The following is a 17,603-nucleotide window of genomic DNA, read 5'->3' as shown; positions in this document are numbered from 1 at the left end:
AGTTAATGTCGTATATAATATCTTGAAAACCAAAATCCAATGTTTTTTTATCTAATCATCTGTTGTTCTGTTTATCGGTCGATCAATAACGGCACTTGTCGAACAAGGGAGGGACAATTAATATTACCGTACTGGGTGCGCCTCCGACGATTACTGAAGTACTGATGAGCAAGCCGGTGATGGGCCAGCGATAAGCTTGTGGTGATGGTCGCATCAAATTTGCATAATAGTAATCGTATTGACAAATTGATATCGAAATATCTATATCGGACAGCTTTACTACTATATTGTAGAGGAAGATGCTGAGCTTATTATAAGTATGTTCATCTATCGTTTATGAACAATTTCAGAAACCAAATTCCTGCGGCGGATCCAACTGGCGTGTTATACGCTCTCTTGAAGTCAAGTGGTATAATAACCACTAGATTCCCAGTAAACCGACCCACTCAAATGCATCATAGCACTCTATTTGAGCCCAACATGTGACAAGAACACTCTTTTCATTGTCATACTGCGTCTTGTGACAGTTTGAGGCAGATTATGGAACTATGCAGAGAGGTTGTGAATATTGAATGGTGAATTTGATATTTCAAGGTTTACCTTCCGAACCCATGGCGTTCCTTCCAATTTGGCATCCTCAACTTCACTCTCAAGTGCGCCTTGCAATGAAATCTACCAAAGATTCACGTTAACATACAGCATTTGCTCGGTTCAAATCAAAAGACATACTACCGTTTCACGGTGGGGTGGATGGGCAGCTACGGGCGGAGTTTTGATACATGAAGTTCCTTGGATATTATGATGCGGTAGAGGCTTGATATTGATAGTGGAAGGAGTTTGAAGAGGATCGTATCGTTGGGCAGAAAAAGTCACAAACAGAGGTTGAAAGGATTGAAAATCGATTTCAGGAAGCCGTTGAATTTCATTGACAGAGTGGACATCGCGAGGCGACATAGCTCGTGATATCTTTGCGGTTTGCGGGTTGAAAAGAGAGACGATGGTGCTTCTGTGTGAATTCAAAGAAATTAAAGAGAATGAAGGGAAAGTGACGGGGGAGAAATGGGTAAGGAAGGATTGGGAATTGAAAGACTAAACATTCAGTATGAGCTTTTAAATGAGTGCGTGAAACTCCTCCACCTACCGATTCATCTATCCGTCTTTGCTTCGCTTGTCGCCGGCTCCGAAATGGCAATGACCCAAGTGTTCAACGTTCATTCGTTTCTCTGGGCAGAGAACGATTGAAACGGCTTTTCTCAAGCTCTTCTTAGCGATCGGCGGCAAAGATCTCGACACTGTGTCACCAGCAACTCAGAGCTTGAAGCTTGACATTCAAACCGAAAAACCGATCAGCTACTAGCGTGAGAAGCGCTGTATCCATCACGCGAAAAAGGTCATTCTTCGATTCATGCCTAGCTGGTGCCTCTTCCTTGCGTCAACCGTATCATAATATTCGGTGAACCCCTCTGCACCAGCGACTTCTTGAACTTCTTTGCTTCTGGTTATAAATGTGGACAACCTGCCTCCATCTGATTCATGACGCGAAACTTACCAGCATTGGGGGCTCCAGTCAATGAAGAAGACCATGATTCCGAGAACTTGAGAGTTAATGCGCCCGTCGAGTCATAGCTCGCAGGGATGCCGCTGCTCTTCAAGTTCACAGTCATTAATATCCGTTATGGTGGGTCGATGCTCGGAGCCCAAGCCACGCCACATGATATCATTTTTGCGACAGGATCTGTCACTATACGGCGGTCACGTCAAGTTTGAATTTGAGCACTTGAGCGCTGGTCGGTATAAGCAAATGCTTCCGTCGGGTGTGTACGGTATGGGAGCACCAAAGGGTCTCGTGAAGGGAGGCACTAAATCACAACGAAGAGACTAGCAACAGTTGTCACAATGCTAGAAGTCCGGCTGGTCCCTGCATGGTAATTGTTAATAATGCTGATCGTTTACATGCTTGTATCAAACCTGCATGGATTGGCGCCGGAGCTGCGCATGAGGCCGACACTGGTATAGACACCGCGTGCCAGTGGTGAAACTACGAGGAACGAACGAGAAATTCCTGGAGAATGATACCGTACAATGGCGGTACAGTGGTGTTGGATACGCTTTTAAACCTCTGATGCAATCGTAGGATTCGGATGAAAACCTATCGTCGACCTTGATCCGAGACGTGGGACTTGTCGATGGGCAACTAATTCGGATAACAACTCGTGTCACCTTCCACGCGGCTCTATTTCGAAAGATCACCTGCCAACACACCTTTCTGTCCGCCCTACTCGTCATCTCAAAAATGCGAAGAAACCTGTTCTGTTCTAAGCCACTCTAGTAACGGAACCTATCTATATGAAGTCATTGAAAACTGGCTTAATATTACTTCCAAGGCTACAATAAACATTGTACTAAAAGGAACAGAACAGCCGACTAGTATATTCATATACCACATTACGGGTAAGCCTCTCCCATCAGTACTTATCGGTTGTACTTATCGATGCTTCACTAGCCGCAGGCTAATACCGTTCCGTACGGATATGTTCATCGTCATAATCAGGAGGATAGCCAACTTACAATCAATACCCTTCCCCATGTGGTCAGCATGGACTATCTGGATTACACCCTTTTACACCGTAATTAAGCCCACGTTCGGCCGAGACGTTATTGATGGTCAAATGCTATCCGCTTCATGGGCTTCACGGACCTATGTCTTATAAATATGGTGCGTGTTTCGGGGTAACCATGATAAAGGGGCTGAACAGGGGCTGAACATACTCCAAGGGATGATTCGATCCAAAACTTTGCATATATAGCCGGGCTGGTGCTAGCACCGACTCACGACTGACCTCGCTGGTACAATACTGCTCATACGCAGAGATATCGTCGCCCTCTAACAACGCCAATGGATATGCCACTATTAAGCTACGGCTCTGTCCTTCCTCAAGTATTCGTCATCTTGGCTGTGGCATATGGGACTTGGAAATACATAGAAGCCAAAACTTCGCCCGTGGGTGTTTTAACTTGTAGCTTGTGATATGTTAATTCTTTGATTCTGATGCCTTCTCAGTTAAATTCCATTCCCGTTGTTGGCTACTCAGGAATATTGACTTCCTATATCACCGCGTTCGAATTTCTTCAGCATGGGGGGGATCTTGTGAAGGAAGGATTCGACAAAGTGTGTCAGACAGTGAATTCATTATTGGGTCACCACTCCTTAGGTTTTGCTTCCATTAGTATCCAGATCAGGCATTCAGAGTGGCTAATTTTTCTCAATGGCTTGTCGTACTTTCTGGGACCCAATTTGTCGATGATGTACGTAAAGCCCCAACTGACGTCCTATCTGCTAGCGTCGCTCTTTGGGAGGTAGGTTGGCATATCTTTCAAGTGATAATTATCTTCGTCGCCGTTAAACCTCCACATAGAAAATGCAATTCAAGTACACGTTAGGGCTTGGACTCGAACATAAATACCATGTAGCAACCATCAGAACTCCTCTTACTCGCAGTATGGTCGACAGATTTTCGGACATCAGGGATGAGACTGTCGAGACATTTAAAGAATGTATACCCCTCACAAAAGGTTTGGAGCTTTTAGAGCTGAGGAAACCTCAGTGATGATCTCACTGATTTGTTCATAGATTGGACAGTTGTCCATGCCTACGGAACTCTTGTCCATATTATCTGCCGTGTAAGCAATAGATTCTTTGTTGGTCTCCCATTGTGTATGTTACTTCAACCTTCTTTTTTCAATTTCTCAGCTTTTGCTTATCAGGCAGACGCTCTGGTTACCTTGACGTCATTCAAAAATTCATTCTGGAGGTTGCCAAGGCTGGAATTATTATAAACTCTTTCCCGAGTTTCCTGAGACCGTGAGCTTACTATACCTAGCTCAAAATGTCATGCTGAATCAAGCTCATAGTTTGGTGGGTCGCTATATGACCCAGGTTCACAAGACCGTGCAACGAACGATAGAGTATCTCGGGCCAACTTTGGAAGATAGACTCAAGAAAGACAGAGAACTTGGATTCGATAGGCCCAACAGACCAGTGAGAATGCGTCGTTTTCGGCTCATAGCATGACTGACGATTGCGGTAGAACGATCTGATGAGTTGGTTGCTTGAGACTGCCACGCACGAACATCATTTCACTGTTCGTGATTTGGCGCTCCGCATCTTGACAATCAATTTTACTGCCATTCATACCACCTCAATGGTATTTCCATCGCTTGCGCTAAATTAAATATACTTACGAGCTTCAGACCCTTACCAATGCTCTTTATGATTTGGCCATTCATCCGGAGTATGTCAAGCCAATGAGAGATGAAATTGAAGCTATCATTTCGGAAGACGGATGGACTAAGTTTGCCATGCAACGGATGCGAAAGGTTGATAGTTTCTTAAAAGAATCCCAAAGAATGAACACTCTCGAGCACGGTGCGTGTGTTGCTTGCGCCACTACTTCATGCTGAAGACCACGTCTGTCAGTGGGCATGTTTAGAAAGGTCATGAAGGACTACACTTTGTCGGACGGCACTGTCCTTCCAGCAGGCACTGATATATGTTTTGCAAGTCGTTATATAAACAGGGACGAGGTGCGCGTTGCATTTTATCACGTACATGGTGGTTTGAATGACAATATTATCTTTATCAGCGGAGTTTCCCTGATGGCCAGACTTTCAGAGGTTTCCGGTTCACTGAAATGAATGATGGTGATGTCAAATACCAAATGGTTTCTTTGAGCATGGACTTCATCGCATTTGGTCATGGTCGGAGTGCGTGGTAAGTTATCCTCCATGACTACCATTCTTTGGGGCAATTCTTCTGACTTAAGATGATTCTCAGTCCCGGACGATTTTTCGCGGTTAACGAAATAAAAGCTATAGTCGCGCACATACTTTTGGAATATGATATACAATTGGAGAACGGGTCTATGGAGCGGCCAGCAAGTCTCAAGCATAAAACTGCAAATAAACCGAACACAAGGGCGAAGATCATGTTCAGAAAGCGGGTGGTTGATTAGTATATTCTTATGCATGTAGTATTAGACTTATCGAAGACATTCTCATTTGTAGAACATAAAATTAGATGTAGGAACGATGACATATGACATGATAGTTCAGTTAATCTGAAGCTACCCCGAGTTACCGTTAACTCGCAATCAGTTGATTTCAGGTCGGTCGTACTATTAATATATATAAGGGTACCCATCATCATATCATTTGCCGGCACGGAGAGTTCCGAGCGGCTCAGCTTCCTGTCATCTCCTGTCATGTTGTTTTTGGCCCCAATTTCGCAAAGGAGGACCGTCCGTTTTGATTGTTTCGTTCAAAAGGATCAATATTCAAGGATGGTCATTTCATTCCGAATGCCCCTTTCATGATGTTCCATTTTGTGCGCTCTCATCGGAATGGGCCCAACCACGATATATGAACTAGGCTGAATAGGCATAGGTCAAAATGCATTCACCCCACTCACGTTGGCGCACCATGGGTTCCAATGCGAAGAACATTGCTTCCCTGACTATGACACTTTGGATATGACACTCAGGGAACATCGCCTTACAGTACCATATCCTGGAGTTCAAGTAGCTCATGTCGGCAATTTCGGACCTGCCACTAACCCTCCATCCCCTCTGAAGGATTTTCGGGAAAAAGTGAAAGCCCTCCACTACGAGCATGGCGTCGTACAACGCAGGATTATTCTCAAATGTTTCCCCGAATGTGATCTATGTCTGTTGGAGCTTTATTGCAGCTTATAGCGTACTTTCATACCTCAGAGCGAAGAGGTCCCCAGTATGTTTATTCTTTTACTCGTGGTTATTTGTGAGTTGATTGTCTGCATGAAGTTGAACAATATACCGACCATTGGCCATTCCGGGCCTCTAACCTCCTACATCACGGCGATGGAATGGATGTCGCGCGGTGGCGAATTAATTCAAGAAGGTTATGAAAAGGCAAGCATTACTCTGGAGCCGATGTTTCGTGTGTGGGGAGGCTGACTCGTACACACTGCAGTTTCAGGGGAGACCTTTCAAAGTCGCTACAATGTCCCGATGGGTGGTCGTTATCAGTGGAAAACAGTACATCAATGAACTATGTAAAGCCCCGGACGATGTCTTATCGTTCAATGAGCCCTCCATAGAGGTAAATGACCATCAAACGTTACAGAGGGCTGGATGTATGATCATTCTTATAGGCGACGCAAGGCGATTATACTTTAGGGCCTGGATTATTAGCCCACCCTCATCATATTGCAACAATTCGCTCTTCGGTTACTCGTAATTTGGGTGTCAAGTTTGGAGATATCAAGGACGAGGTTGTGGAATCATTCAAGACGTACATTACCCCCACGAACGAAGGTCAGTTCTGTAATCAAGGTGATGACTCTGCTAAGTCTATCTAGGTTGGGCCACTGTTCCCGGTTATGAGACCCTTTTGCACGTCGTTTGCCGCACTATCAACCGATATCTTATTGGACTTCCTTTGTGTAAGTAGAAAATGTTTAACTTCGCCACGCAGGATTTCACATCTTAGTATCTACAGGTCGCAACCCAAGATATCGCTTCATCAATGAACAGTTCACAAATGACACAGTAAATACAGCTAAGATTATCAGTATGTTTCCAAATTTTCTCAAACCGTGAGTGTAGTTTCATATTATCATCGTCGACTGGATTCATCATATCCTATTATTCAATTAGACTCGTTGGCAAATGCCTAACGACTGTTGCAAAGAAGATCGGGGAAACCGAGAAGTTACTTCGTCCTCTAATTGAAGAAAGGCTCATGCGAAGACAGCAGTCTGAGAATAGCCCCGACGAACTTGTGAGTTTATCATACAACGGCGACTTCATGATAATGACATTGATAGAATGACGTTATATCATGGCTTATGGGAAGTGCGACGAAGGATTATCATCTTAGTGTCAGAGATATCGTCCTGCGAATCCTGATAATCAATTTCACGGCAGTTCATACTAGCACGATGGTGAGTTATCATTTTGATAGCTGACAAGCAGGATTCTGAGTGCTTCTATAGGGGCTCGTTCAGAGCGTGTATGATCTTGCCATTCATCCTGAGTATGTTACAGAGCTGCGAGAAGAGATTGAAATGGTTATTGCCGAAGACGGATGGTCCAGACAGGCCTTGCAGAAAATGCACAAGGTTGATAGTTTTTTGAAAGAGTCTTTCCGTCTCCACAATGCTGCGGCCTGTAAGCCGGTCTTCCATCCAATCTTCGCAAATCTCACAAACCAATCTCATAGTTCTTATGGTACGAAAAACACGGAAAGATTGGAGGTTCTCTGATGGAATTACCATTCCACCCAATGTTTACGTTGGTGTAGCAACGGAAGCGATGAATAAAGAAGAGGTTCGTACGTCCTCGCTCTACGGGCCGATTTGACTAAACCATATATATACCAGGCTATATACCAAGATGCGCACAAGTTCAACGGTTTCAGATTTGTACCCCAGAAACGCTCAAAGAGTGACACGGAATCAAAGCATGATAGTAGCCCACTCGTATCTTTGAGTTCAGAGTACATTGTATTCGGCAATGGTCGACATGCTTGGTATGTCCCCTAATTGAAACATCTTATTATGGCCATTTCTCAATCGGTCGTAATGTTATAGTCCCGGGCGCTTTCTCGCTGCAAATACTGTCAAAACAGTGTTTACATATATTGTGCTCAATTACGATGTTCAGCTTGAGAATGGGTCACTTAAGCGGCCACCTAATATTCGCTTCGGAACTTCTATCATCCCTAATCAAGAAGCGAAGCTAATGTTCAGAAAGAGAGTCGAAGATTAATAAGTGTTAGCGTTGGGGTGTACTTACGATACAGCATTTACCACTACGACTGATCGTATATACTCAACGAGTCATTATATTGAAGCCTGTCTGAAAATTACGACGGAAAACCTTTATTCATAGTAATTGTGGAGTTGCATCAGTGTCTAGTGCAATTACATGGAATGCAAGTAATTTGTTCATTACAATGAAATGCACTTGGCCTTACTCGTGAGATATGGAGTCTAGGCAGCCGACCGGTAATACCCCTTAGACTGAACGGGGAGCGTCACGGTTAACGATGAGGTGACGTAAAGACGTTTTCCATTCTCTCTCGCTGCGTACCTCTTAGCACGTATCTGCTTCCAGCACAGCTTCCTGATTATCCGTTCATGGTAAGCGCGTTTAGTTTGGCACATGGCCGCTTTGATAAACACTCCATTGCAGAAGCGTATCCATGATTCATTAGACCTTAGCAGGAAGCGAGTTGAATTGCGCATTCGGGATGGCTTTCCGCCAATAGTTCGTCTCCTCACGTCTTGAGAAGCATTTAATGAATGCATGGCGCATGTGTGCAACAGTATCCCCCTTCTGCCCCATGTCGCTGGAGCCTCTGACTGCTTGGCTTCCGATATACAAATTACGCATCGCAAGAGACTCCTCTCCCATTGCTGTGCGACTCCTCGGTATTTTCGTTCTCACATATGCCATCCTGAAGTATATCCGGGCGAGGAACTCCCCCGTGAGCATCCTGAGAATAGATCGGCGAAGTTCTAAAACTGACATCTTCCTTCTCAGTTAAATGCAATCCCGACTGTTGGTTACTCTGGTGTTCTAACCTCATATATAACTGCCATCCAATACATGGTTCGGGGGCGGGAAATTATCCAGGAGGGTTATAATAAAGTGAGTTAATTTGTCGCTCTTCTAGAGATCAATCAGCTACTCACCTCCATTAACAACAGTATCCAGGTAGACCTTTCAAAATCGCTGCAATATCTAGATGGGTTGTCGTCTTGAATGGACCGCAACTCATTGATGAAGTTCGTCAAGCACCTGAAGATGTGTTATCTTTCGACCTTGCCATCGAGGAGGCAAGTCTTTTGCCATGTCTAATTGTTTACTTTGGTTAAAAGGTGTCCTGGGCCGCTAGACAACTCAAGCAAACTTCACCTTTGGACCTGGCTTAGATACCCATCCTCACCATATAACGGCAATAAGTACACATATCAATCGCAATATGGTAACCAAGTATGACGACTTCAGGGACGAAGTGCTTGAAATTTTCAATGAGCATTTCTCCGATGCTGAAGGTTTGTGATGATGATGATGCCAAGATCCTCTCTAATTTTATTAGACTGGGTTGGGGTCACCGCATACCCCACTTTTTTGCGCTTCATTTGTCGCACTGCCAATCGATATTTTGTTGGAGCTCCTCTCTGTAGGTCTTTTTTCCTTATTTGAATGTGTTTATCTGAAGTTGTCCGTAGGTAGGAACGCGGACTACCTCAGTGCTATCGAAGGTCTTACAATTGATGTTACCAACTCAGCTAAGATTATAAACCTCTTCCCGAACTTCCTGAAACCGTAAATAATGTTTCTTTATCATTTGATCCTTTGAGTTACTTAATGATGTCATAGTCTTGTTGGGAGAAGTCTGAGGATGGTAGCAAAAAGGCTTAATGCAGGCTATCGTCACCTGGCTCCCCTCGTGGAAGAACGGCTAAATCAAGCCAAGTTGGATCCTGATGCGTCCATGCCTGTAAGTTGAAAAAGGGAGAACGACCACCTGCTCTAAATTCTCATTAGAACGACCTTATCACCTGGCTCATGGAAAGCGCCACGCATGATTATCATTTTGGGGTCCGCGACATGGTCATGAGGATTTTCATTGTCAACTTTACGTCCATCCATACAAGCTCAATGGTTCGTACTTTATTACCGACAAACCTTTTCTGACTGGATGGTTTTCATAGGCCTTTACTCAAGGAATATATGACCTCGCAATCCACCCGGAGTATGTGAAAGAATTACGCGAGGAGGCTGAAAGCGTTATTGGAGAATATGGATGGAATAAGGTGGCTTTGCAGAAGTTGCGTAAAATTGATAGCTTCCTGAAGGAATCCCATCGCTTGAATGGTGGAACTAGCTGTGCGACTCCAATCTTACTCTGCTTTGCATTCAAGGACTAATAACGATTACAGTCGTCATGAGCCGGAAAACGCTCAAAGACTGGACCCTCTCCGATGGCACTCTGCTTCCAGCCGGTACTTTGATTGGAGTCGCGTCCGATGCAATGAGCACCTCAGAGGTCCGTTGGTCCCTTATGCTCCATAGTGCTAGATCTGATTGGCTGCCTTCACTCGTGTAGCTTTTGTTTCAGGATGCTGGAACTTTCAAGCCTTTCAGGTTCTCGGACATGCGTGATGGAGATGACGAGTTTGATTCCATCAAACACCATCTTGTTGTTCTAAGTACAGATCACATTATATTTGGTCATGGCAAGCGCGCATGGTACGTGGTTGACATGTCATTCGCCCACCTGTAATATCTCTGATATCTCCTATCTCTCCGTCAGTCCTGGACGATTTTTTGCTGCAAATGGCATGAAAACGATATTTACTCACATTTTACTCAACTACGATATTCAACTAGAAAGTGGATCCATGGAAAGGCCACCGAACATTTATTTTGGAACGTCGTCTATGCCGAATCTGAATGCGAAGGTGATGTTTAGAAAGAGGAGGGCCTAAGGCCTGAGGTTTGATCGAAGAGAATTGTGGTTCTTTCCAGTATTTGTAGTGAATCTACCCAAATAAATTCGGACTACGTTTAGCTCCCACCAGATAGTTGATGTCGGAATTATCAGAGGACGCAGAGGTATCCAACACCTCGCGTCTGTCAATGGATCGTGGCAATGATGGCTCATCCAATGATCCGATAACAAGAATTGAAATAGGCAGCTACACAACAGCAGACAACAGCTACACCTATTAGTGGAGTCCGGGCTCAGGCTTTGGAAACCCCTGAGAGGAGCTTTATTTACAGGGAGGGCTTGTGCTCGGCTCGACTCGGCTTGACTCGGCACGCGCGGCACGGCCCGGGGCGACAAACATTTCCATTGCAGAAACATATCCAATCTCTCAGATGACACACATGCCGAAGACCCTCTGGCCCCAGCTGGCCCCCCCGGGCTGGATGATTTCTGGAGACTCTGGACCCATATTTCGCCTATCGTTTTGCATTTGGTTCGAGTATTTATGAGTGTGTTAGTTACGCCGCTACGGTGTATCGTGGACATGCTCGAGCGCACACGTAAGAAAATCTAAATACGGAAAAAATGAAAGGCTGTGTGCCAACCCCTAATTAATGGTTGTCACAAAGCTTTGAAATTGAACCGTTCCTAGGTTCCTACCTACCTAAGCCTACCTACCAAGCTCTAATGTTGTCCTCGTTGAATGGCTTCCTGGACACATCTCCTAGCATTATTCAAGTTATCAGTATTCTTGGGACTGCCTATGGAGCCATCCAGTATATTGAAGCGAAGAGGTCACCAGTAATGTATTTCCCTCTTTCCCGAGTGCCAGCGCTGATTCGACTTGGTGTAGCTGAACGCCATACCCACTGTTGGGTACTCCGGTGTCATAACATCTTATATCACGGCAATTCGGTGGCTCCTCAATGGTTCAGAACTAATCCGAGAAGGAAGTGACAAAGTGAGTAGTGGGATGATCGTTTGGACGCCGGCACCAAACTCACATTCAATGTTTAGTATCCCAATAGGGTGTTCAAAATTGCTGCGATGTTTAAATGGGTGATAGTTCTCAACGGGGAGCAATATGTCGACGATATTCGCAATGCATCAGATGATGTCTTGTCTTTTGTCGAGGCGATTGAAGAGGTGAACATTTGAGGACTTAGTCAATACGCCTCTGATTTCTTACGCATTCCCCAGACGACACATACAAAGTATGTTTTGGGGCCAGTGGCCGAACACCCTCACCACGTGGTTACCCTACGTTCTAACGTCACCCGCAACATTGCCACAAAATCTGACGAGATAAGGGATGAAGTCAGGGCCGCTCTGCACGATCTCATACCCGCAACAGAAGGTCCTCCCCACGTAAACCCTCTCATTGGTGTCTACTCACAAAATGACAGACTGGGTGACATTTCCTGCTTACACAACCTTTCAGCACATCATTTGTCGTGCAATAAATAGATACTTCGTCGGAATTCCCATCTGTGAGTGTTGGCCCAGATTCTTATGCAGGAATTATATCAAAACGATTGGCAGGTCGTGATCCAGGATATTGTGCGGCTATGGAAAAATATCTCGTTGATGTCCTGATAAGCGCCAAGATCATCGACTGCTTTCCTGAATTGTTCAGGCCGTCAGTTTTCTCAAGTTATATCCCTTTCTAAGTGACGTACGCTCTGTCGGATAGACTCGTTGGAAATTATGTGACGCCGGTGGCAAAAACGATGAAGCAAGTCATGAAATATCTTGCGCCTACGGTCCAAGAAAGGATTGCAAGATACGAGCAATATGGAAAAGATGATACCGAGAGACCAGTAAGATTGTAGGACACGTGCATTGTAGCGTAACTCACAGCGTACAGAATGACTTAATTAGCTGGCTCTTGGAGACGGCGACGGAAGATTATCACCGCACTCTCCACGATATTATCAATCGAATTTTACTCCTAAACTTTGCGGCTATGCACACTACTACAATGGCAAGTTGATATCTTTAAAGGTGCATAAATGATTTACTGACGATTTTTATTTCCCTCAACAGGTTTTCACGCAAACGATGTATGACCTAGCAGTTCACCCCGAATATTTAGATGACTTGCGTGAAGAAGTAGAAGGTGCGATCCGGGAGCACGGCTGGAGCAAAGTCGCCATACAGAAACTGCGCAAACTGGATAGCTTTATAAAGGAGTCACTGCGCGTGAATCCTACTTCATCTCGTACGTTCTTTGACTTTATGTCAGGCTTTAGATGATAAGTGCTTTTTTTTTGCAATCAGTTGTCCTATTGCGCAAAACGTTACAGAACTGGACAACTACCGATGGCACTCTGATTCCAGCTGGAAGTTTCTTAGGGGTTGCGGGCAGTGCCACACAATCGAAGGTCTGTACTTTCTTGGTCCATAATCCACCTATATTCTAAGATTTATTCTCAATAAGCAGAACGCCTTTGAAGATGCACATGAATTTAAGGGTTTCAGGTTTGCGGAGATGCGTGACAGAGATGAGGGACTGGACAGCATGAAACATCAGATGGTCTCTCTGGACGCCGAACACATCATATTTGGGTACGGTCGCCACGCATGGTATGAGGTCTCCCGTTGGTATTTGCTGCTGTATTCACATATATGATTGAACAGCCCCGGACGATTCTTTGCTGTTCATGAAATTAAAATTATGCTTGCTCAAATCATATTGGAATACGATGTCCAAATGGAAAACGGATCAATGGATCGTCCACCCAGCTTATCATTCGAATCCAATGACGTACCCAATCCAAAGGCGAAGATGAGGTTTAGGAAGAGACAGATGGACTGATCAGTATTAAGCGTCCCGTATGTTCGGACTCTTCCCGATCTGTTAGTATATGTTATCCTATGTACCTAGCCATATATCTAGAATACTATCAGTGATTCGCTAAGGGAGGTATATTTGTTCGACAGAAGTCCGTGCCATCAACACGTCACGTGTGCATGTGATAAGGCGCGACGCGTCGGGCTGCAAATATCGGTGTGACAGACCGATTTTAAAACCGTAGAGAGCTGCCGAACTCAATCGCTTTTGTAGTCGATCGATTCCGGTATAATGTGGTATAAGGTGCTTATCGGTATCTTTCTAGACCTAGTTCACATGAGCGTGGTCGACCTATGAAATTGATCTGGACGTGCAATCAAAACTTTCCCATCGCGGGAAGGGCCACAAGTAATGATTTCCAATCGAACGGTGGCACAATTGCAAGATATCGTCTACTAGTCGCATGGAGGGCGCGAAATTTGAGGTAAATCCACGCTGTCCAAGGTCTAGGACATTTCATTCAATCAGACGAGTAGGTACAGAAAGATAGGATGCGCCGCATCATCACAGGGTGATACTATCTTGGAGAGACGCAATCATATTACAAGTTAGAAGGCCGGTGACAGGGAAGCGGTCCCACTACGCCCAGGATATTCGTGCTCAAGGCCAAGCAACGGGAAACTTGTAAGGGAGTCGGGTAGATCGTGGAAGTGAGATTTTGGATTTCACTCAGGGACAATACAGTGCTCTAACTGCGACTTCTGTGTGACTTACCACACTTTCACCAGGTGTAAGTTTTCGCTCAATTGCCACTCTCTACGAACCGATGATACCACGATACTTAGAAGTTGTTTCATCATATCTACAGGAGTTCAACTTTACTCCTGATCACAGGGACAACTAGAGCGCGGGAGCTACCCTTGGTCTTGTCGAGTTTCGCATGAAAAGCCAAGGCATCGCAATAACTGTATTAATTTATAATATATACACTTTTTGACGTCGCCAAATCGAGGATAATGCACGGAGAATCATGGGTTTGAGAAGGACCTCCCGACAACGACAACCCTGCTAATCCTTGATCCCGGAGTGGACAATCGGCGGCCTGAAGGCCGCCAAGTTTGAGAAGGTATGTACACTGGCAAGTGGAGAACATTTCAGGGTAGATAGCCGGATCTCATGAGGGAAAGTGGAGAGTGGTGACCCGGGGATTATCGATTTACCGATCGGGCCTCTCTAGAGGTATCGTCGAGGGTCTTTCCTCGACAACGCCACAATGACTCATTTGCTCCGGCTAAAACTGTTATCCGCGAGAGCGGATTCTTAAATCGAGACGAAATGAAGTTAGAAACAAAGAATCAATACCAAACTGAACTTCTGCAAAAGTCTTCGGAGCAACCCAAAATAGTTGGAACTGAAGTAATCTGTCATCAGCGCGTTTGGGGTTGCAACTAGCCAAGCGGCTCACCTTGTCTCCGTTTTCCGACGAGTTTCAGAATGGTGGCGCACCCATGAGTGCATCAGCAATTACAGTGAGGATCATGTGTTCCCGTTACTTTTCGTACCATATTACTCACCATCATCATCAGCCGTTAAATCAGGATGAAACAGTTACAAGCGCCGGTTTGACTAATAAGATTACTACATGAGTAAAATTGCTGGACTCAACAGAATGATTATGACCTATGTTACCGGTTACTTGTACTATTATCATTTCATGTATCGGTGTCATTTTTTTGATGCAAATTGTGATCTCTCCTCTACTTTTTGAGCTGGGGATGGCGGTAGAGATGGGATAGCAAAGGAGTAGAGGGGATATGGTTACGACAGACCTGTCCTTCTATTTATTCCTGCCGCGTCTCGAACCATTTCCTGTCAAACCTGTGTCAAACTGATGGGCACATGGTGCAACAGCAACATAATCAATAACATATACGTACGACATACATATGAATAAAGCGCAATACATAACCAATAGATACAAGTACCGGATAAAGTGTTCAAAGGAGGACCAGAATAAGAAAGTTAAAATACAAATGTGGGTCAAAGGCAAGCGATTATAATCATTAAGCTAGCAACCCTTTAATAATTGACGCATCTAGGTGTGAGTGCCATCCACGGGGATCATACCAGTCGAATCTCTCCAGACCAGGTAGCATACGCCTTGTCAGCTTTCTCAAGCACTCCTTCATCAGATCCTCCATATCTTCCTGTGAAGTACTTTGGCTGAACTTCGTCTGAAAGTCAAACCCCATTCGGAGTTTGCTCCTCAGACAAACACTCAGATCTTCGTCGAGAGGAGCAATGTCCTGCGGTTGCCTATGATCAGGCGCAAATCGCACGACAATGTGCTTCCAAGAAAGGTTCGTTAATGGCATCTGCAGCGGGCCGGGAATTGATGGATCAATGGGGATGGGCTTGAGGAATGCAAGAAATGTGAGCCACGCTTCAGACGTTGTATCGACGAGTTCAATGAAGTCCAAAGAGGGTGCACTGTTTCCGAGAGCCATAATGTGGGACCAGACTGTTGTACGGTATATGGAACGGATGTCCTTCCCGAAACGACCAACGGTGGGACGCAGGAATGGGAAATGTTTGAAGCCTGTATCAGGTAACACTATTGTTAGCGATGCCACAGTCGGATTTAAGGGGCAGTTGATCATGTTTGCCGCCGAGTTCGTGACGATGTGATGGCGTACCATCTGCGAACGAGCATTTCGATCTCCTTCTGTCTTCATGAGAACTGTTTCGTCGATAACATTTGTCCAGTCATTCAGGTGAATTCGAAGGGCTCGCTGTCCAACGGAGAGGAGCCGAGTGTTTGTTAAATATATGTCATTTACGGACTTGAAGAGGGAGGTATCAAAATAATACGTCGGCAGGACGTCGTTTCGTCGGCGGTAGTTCCCTCGACTATCCTGGGGTATGAAAGGAGAAGACGGTCCTGCGGAATCTTGGGGATAATTAAGCCGGAGGGTAGCCAATGAAGCTAACCTCTCTTGTTGAGCACCTGAAGCCCAGGAGAAATAATCAGAGATGCTGTCAAAGTGGTCGCCCTCCGCCACGGTGATACACAGTTCGTTCCATGTTTTGGGCGCAAGCTCTACGATTGTATGCAAAGTTTCGTTGATAACTTGCTCTGTGGCGGGAAAACCTCTCAACGGCGAGAAGTCTAGGCATATGCACCGAAGATGTGCGTTGGAGTATCGAAGCACGTCGATGAGGCATGTGTGTGCTTCGACGGGAGAAGGGCGTAAGAAGTTGGTGAATTCGACGGTTGACCAGAAAATGGGCATGCCCATGACGATCTGACGCCAATCCCTGCAAACGCTCGAGAAAATCATTGCGAACCTGAGTAATGATGGGCACTGACGTCCATGAGAATGGCGGTGGTCAAGGGGACCAACCCCAGGGTCGCAGGCTTTCTTCAGAATGAAGGGAAACAACTCTCGAGGCAAATCATGGATCGAGGCGGGCATTGGGGCGGGATGGGGGAGGGGTAATCAATACCCTATTCCGCTCGATCTCGCATGATAAGCAATGCTGTTGTGCAGCCTATGAGTCAGAATACTGCAATGGGCGAGGTTATGGGCAATTTTTAGCGCAACAATACAGATCTCATCTACCCATCTGTCGCAGCATTTTTATTCAACCCCTGTAGCAGGCAGAATTGAGAGGATAGCCATTCCATAGTCTCTCGATGGCAGGAATCTTATAGATAGACCTGGCCGAGCATTTTTTTAAAGATGATATAGCTCCCATTGTTCTTTCATGAGGACGTGAACATGCATATAAGTGCATTGTCTGAGGAATTATTAGTCAAAGCCAAAAAAACGGAAGGAATGAGCCGGGGACGACGAGGCTTGGTGATCTTTGTTGTCTAAAGCAAAATGATCATTGCGACCTACGTAGTCACTGGGACTGAGGGCGGTGGGCCTGAGACCCCCAAGTGGAGAAATCGAAGCTGGCACGTAATCGGGTCGCTTTAAATGCGTGAACTTCAACCTCTTGGTCGCCGTCCGGAGGGGTCGAGATAGATGGGACACAAATTAAAGGTGAGATCGGCAGAAGGTCGAGTCGACAGTGTCGTGGTGTAAATAAAATTATAAAATCACTCAATTTTCTCACGGACTTGCTTCCGACAAATCTTACCGAGTCTGTTCCTCCGCCGCGACAGTCTCCCGCTGTTTCTATATCCAGGTCCGTATACTAATCCACTCATTTGCTCGAATCTTAACTTTAATGTGCAACTTTGAGCTTCAGTCAAGGCGGA

At 45.3% G+C, this 17,603-nt stretch overlaps 7 protein-coding genes across 7 annotated transcripts; 4 read left to right on the top strand and 3 right to left on the bottom strand.

Annotated features, from left to right (window-relative positions):
* Positions 1–465: 465 nt before the first annotated feature.
* Positions 466–954, bottom strand: AGABI2DRAFT_115707 (hypothetical protein; the record flags this gene model as incomplete). The annotated part of the gene is made up of 3 exons (XM_006458611.1): positions 466–546; positions 601–672; positions 730–954. 3 exons carry the CDS (start codon positions 952–954, stop codon positions 466–468), a joined length of 378 nt encoding a protein of 125 aa, XP_006458674.1.
* A 424-nt stretch (positions 955–1,378) lies between these two features.
* AGABI2DRAFT_190903 (hypothetical protein) lies at positions 1,379–1,689 on the bottom strand. Its single transcript, XM_006458610.1, has 2 exons — positions 1,550–1,689; positions 1,379–1,495 (listed from the first exon to the last, which is right to left on the bottom strand). The coding sequence occupies exons 1-2, from the start codon at positions 1,662–1,664 to the stop codon at positions 1,410–1,412; spliced, it is 201 nt and encodes a 66-aa protein (XP_006458673.1). The 5' UTR covers positions 1,665–1,689; the 3' UTR covers positions 1,379–1,409.
* Positions 1,690–3,049: 1,360 nt separating this feature from the next.
* On the top strand, positions 3,050–5,012 carry AGABI2DRAFT_63850 (hypothetical protein; the record flags this gene model as incomplete). Its single annotated transcript, XM_006458609.1, has 11 exons — positions 3,050–3,169; positions 3,229–3,357; positions 3,417–3,573; positions 3,632–3,719; positions 3,770–3,862; positions 3,913–4,039; positions 4,089–4,205; positions 4,252–4,426; positions 4,478–4,584; positions 4,644–4,771; positions 4,835–5,012. The coding sequence occupies 11 exons, from the start codon at positions 3,050–3,052 to the stop codon at positions 5,010–5,012; spliced, it is 1,419 nt and encodes a 472-aa protein (XP_006458672.1).
* An 899-nt stretch (positions 5,013–5,911) lies between these two features.
* Positions 5,912–7,805, top strand: AGABI2DRAFT_176925 (hypothetical protein; the record flags this gene model as incomplete). Its single annotated transcript, XM_006458608.1, has 11 exons — positions 5,912–5,945; positions 6,007–6,135; positions 6,188–6,350; positions 6,395–6,478; positions 6,535–6,631; positions 6,693–6,816; positions 6,863–6,979; positions 7,031–7,205; positions 7,258–7,364; positions 7,418–7,566; positions 7,628–7,805. Exons 2-11 carry the CDS (start codon positions 6,037–6,039, stop codon positions 7,803–7,805), a joined length of 1,293 nt encoding a protein of 430 aa, XP_006458671.1. The 5' UTR covers positions 5,912–5,945; positions 6,007–6,036.
* Positions 7,806–8,343: 538 nt separating this feature from the next.
* AGABI2DRAFT_190902 (hypothetical protein) lies at positions 8,344–10,627 on the top strand. The gene is made up of 12 exons (XM_006458607.1): positions 8,344–8,526; positions 8,583–8,690; positions 8,750–8,878; positions 8,938–9,097; positions 9,142–9,229; positions 9,279–9,371; positions 9,426–9,546; positions 9,594–9,710; positions 9,761–9,935; positions 9,989–10,095; positions 10,156–10,298; positions 10,363–10,627. Exons 1-12 carry the CDS (start codon positions 8,353–8,355, stop codon positions 10,535–10,537), a joined length of 1,590 nt encoding a protein of 529 aa, XP_006458670.1. The 5' UTR covers positions 8,344–8,352; the 3' UTR covers positions 10,538–10,627.
* A 599-nt stretch (positions 10,628–11,226) lies between these two features.
* Positions 11,227–13,357, top strand: AGABI2DRAFT_115703 (hypothetical protein; the record flags this gene model as incomplete). Its single annotated transcript, XM_006458606.1, has 11 exons — positions 11,227–11,340; positions 11,393–11,500; positions 11,557–11,685; positions 11,740–11,950; positions 12,007–12,178; positions 12,233–12,359; positions 12,421–12,543; positions 12,586–12,760; positions 12,820–12,923; positions 12,983–13,125; positions 13,180–13,357. The coding sequence occupies 11 exons, from the start codon at positions 11,227–11,229 to the stop codon at positions 13,355–13,357; spliced, it is 1,584 nt and encodes a 527-aa protein (XP_006458669.1).
* A 2,039-nt stretch (positions 13,358–15,396) lies between these two features.
* Positions 15,397–16,809, bottom strand: AGABI2DRAFT_115702 (hypothetical protein; the record flags this gene model as incomplete). Its single annotated transcript, XM_006458605.1, has 1 exon — positions 15,397–16,809. One exon carries the CDS (start codon positions 16,807–16,809, stop codon positions 15,397–15,399), a length of 1,413 nt encoding a protein of 470 aa, XP_006458668.1.
* Between the last annotated feature and the right edge of the window lie 794 nt (positions 16,810–17,603).

Source organism: Agaricus bisporus (assembly GCF_000300575.1).
Source record: "Agaricus bisporus var. bisporus H97 unplaced genomic scaffold AGABI2scaffold_2, whole genome shotgun sequence".
Classification (NCBI taxonomy): domain Eukaryota; kingdom Fungi; phylum Basidiomycota; class Agaricomycetes; order Agaricales; family Agaricaceae; genus Agaricus; species Agaricus bisporus.
The sequence above is the reverse complement of the archived record's forward strand: the minus strand, read 5'-3'. Positions and strand labels throughout refer to the sequence as shown.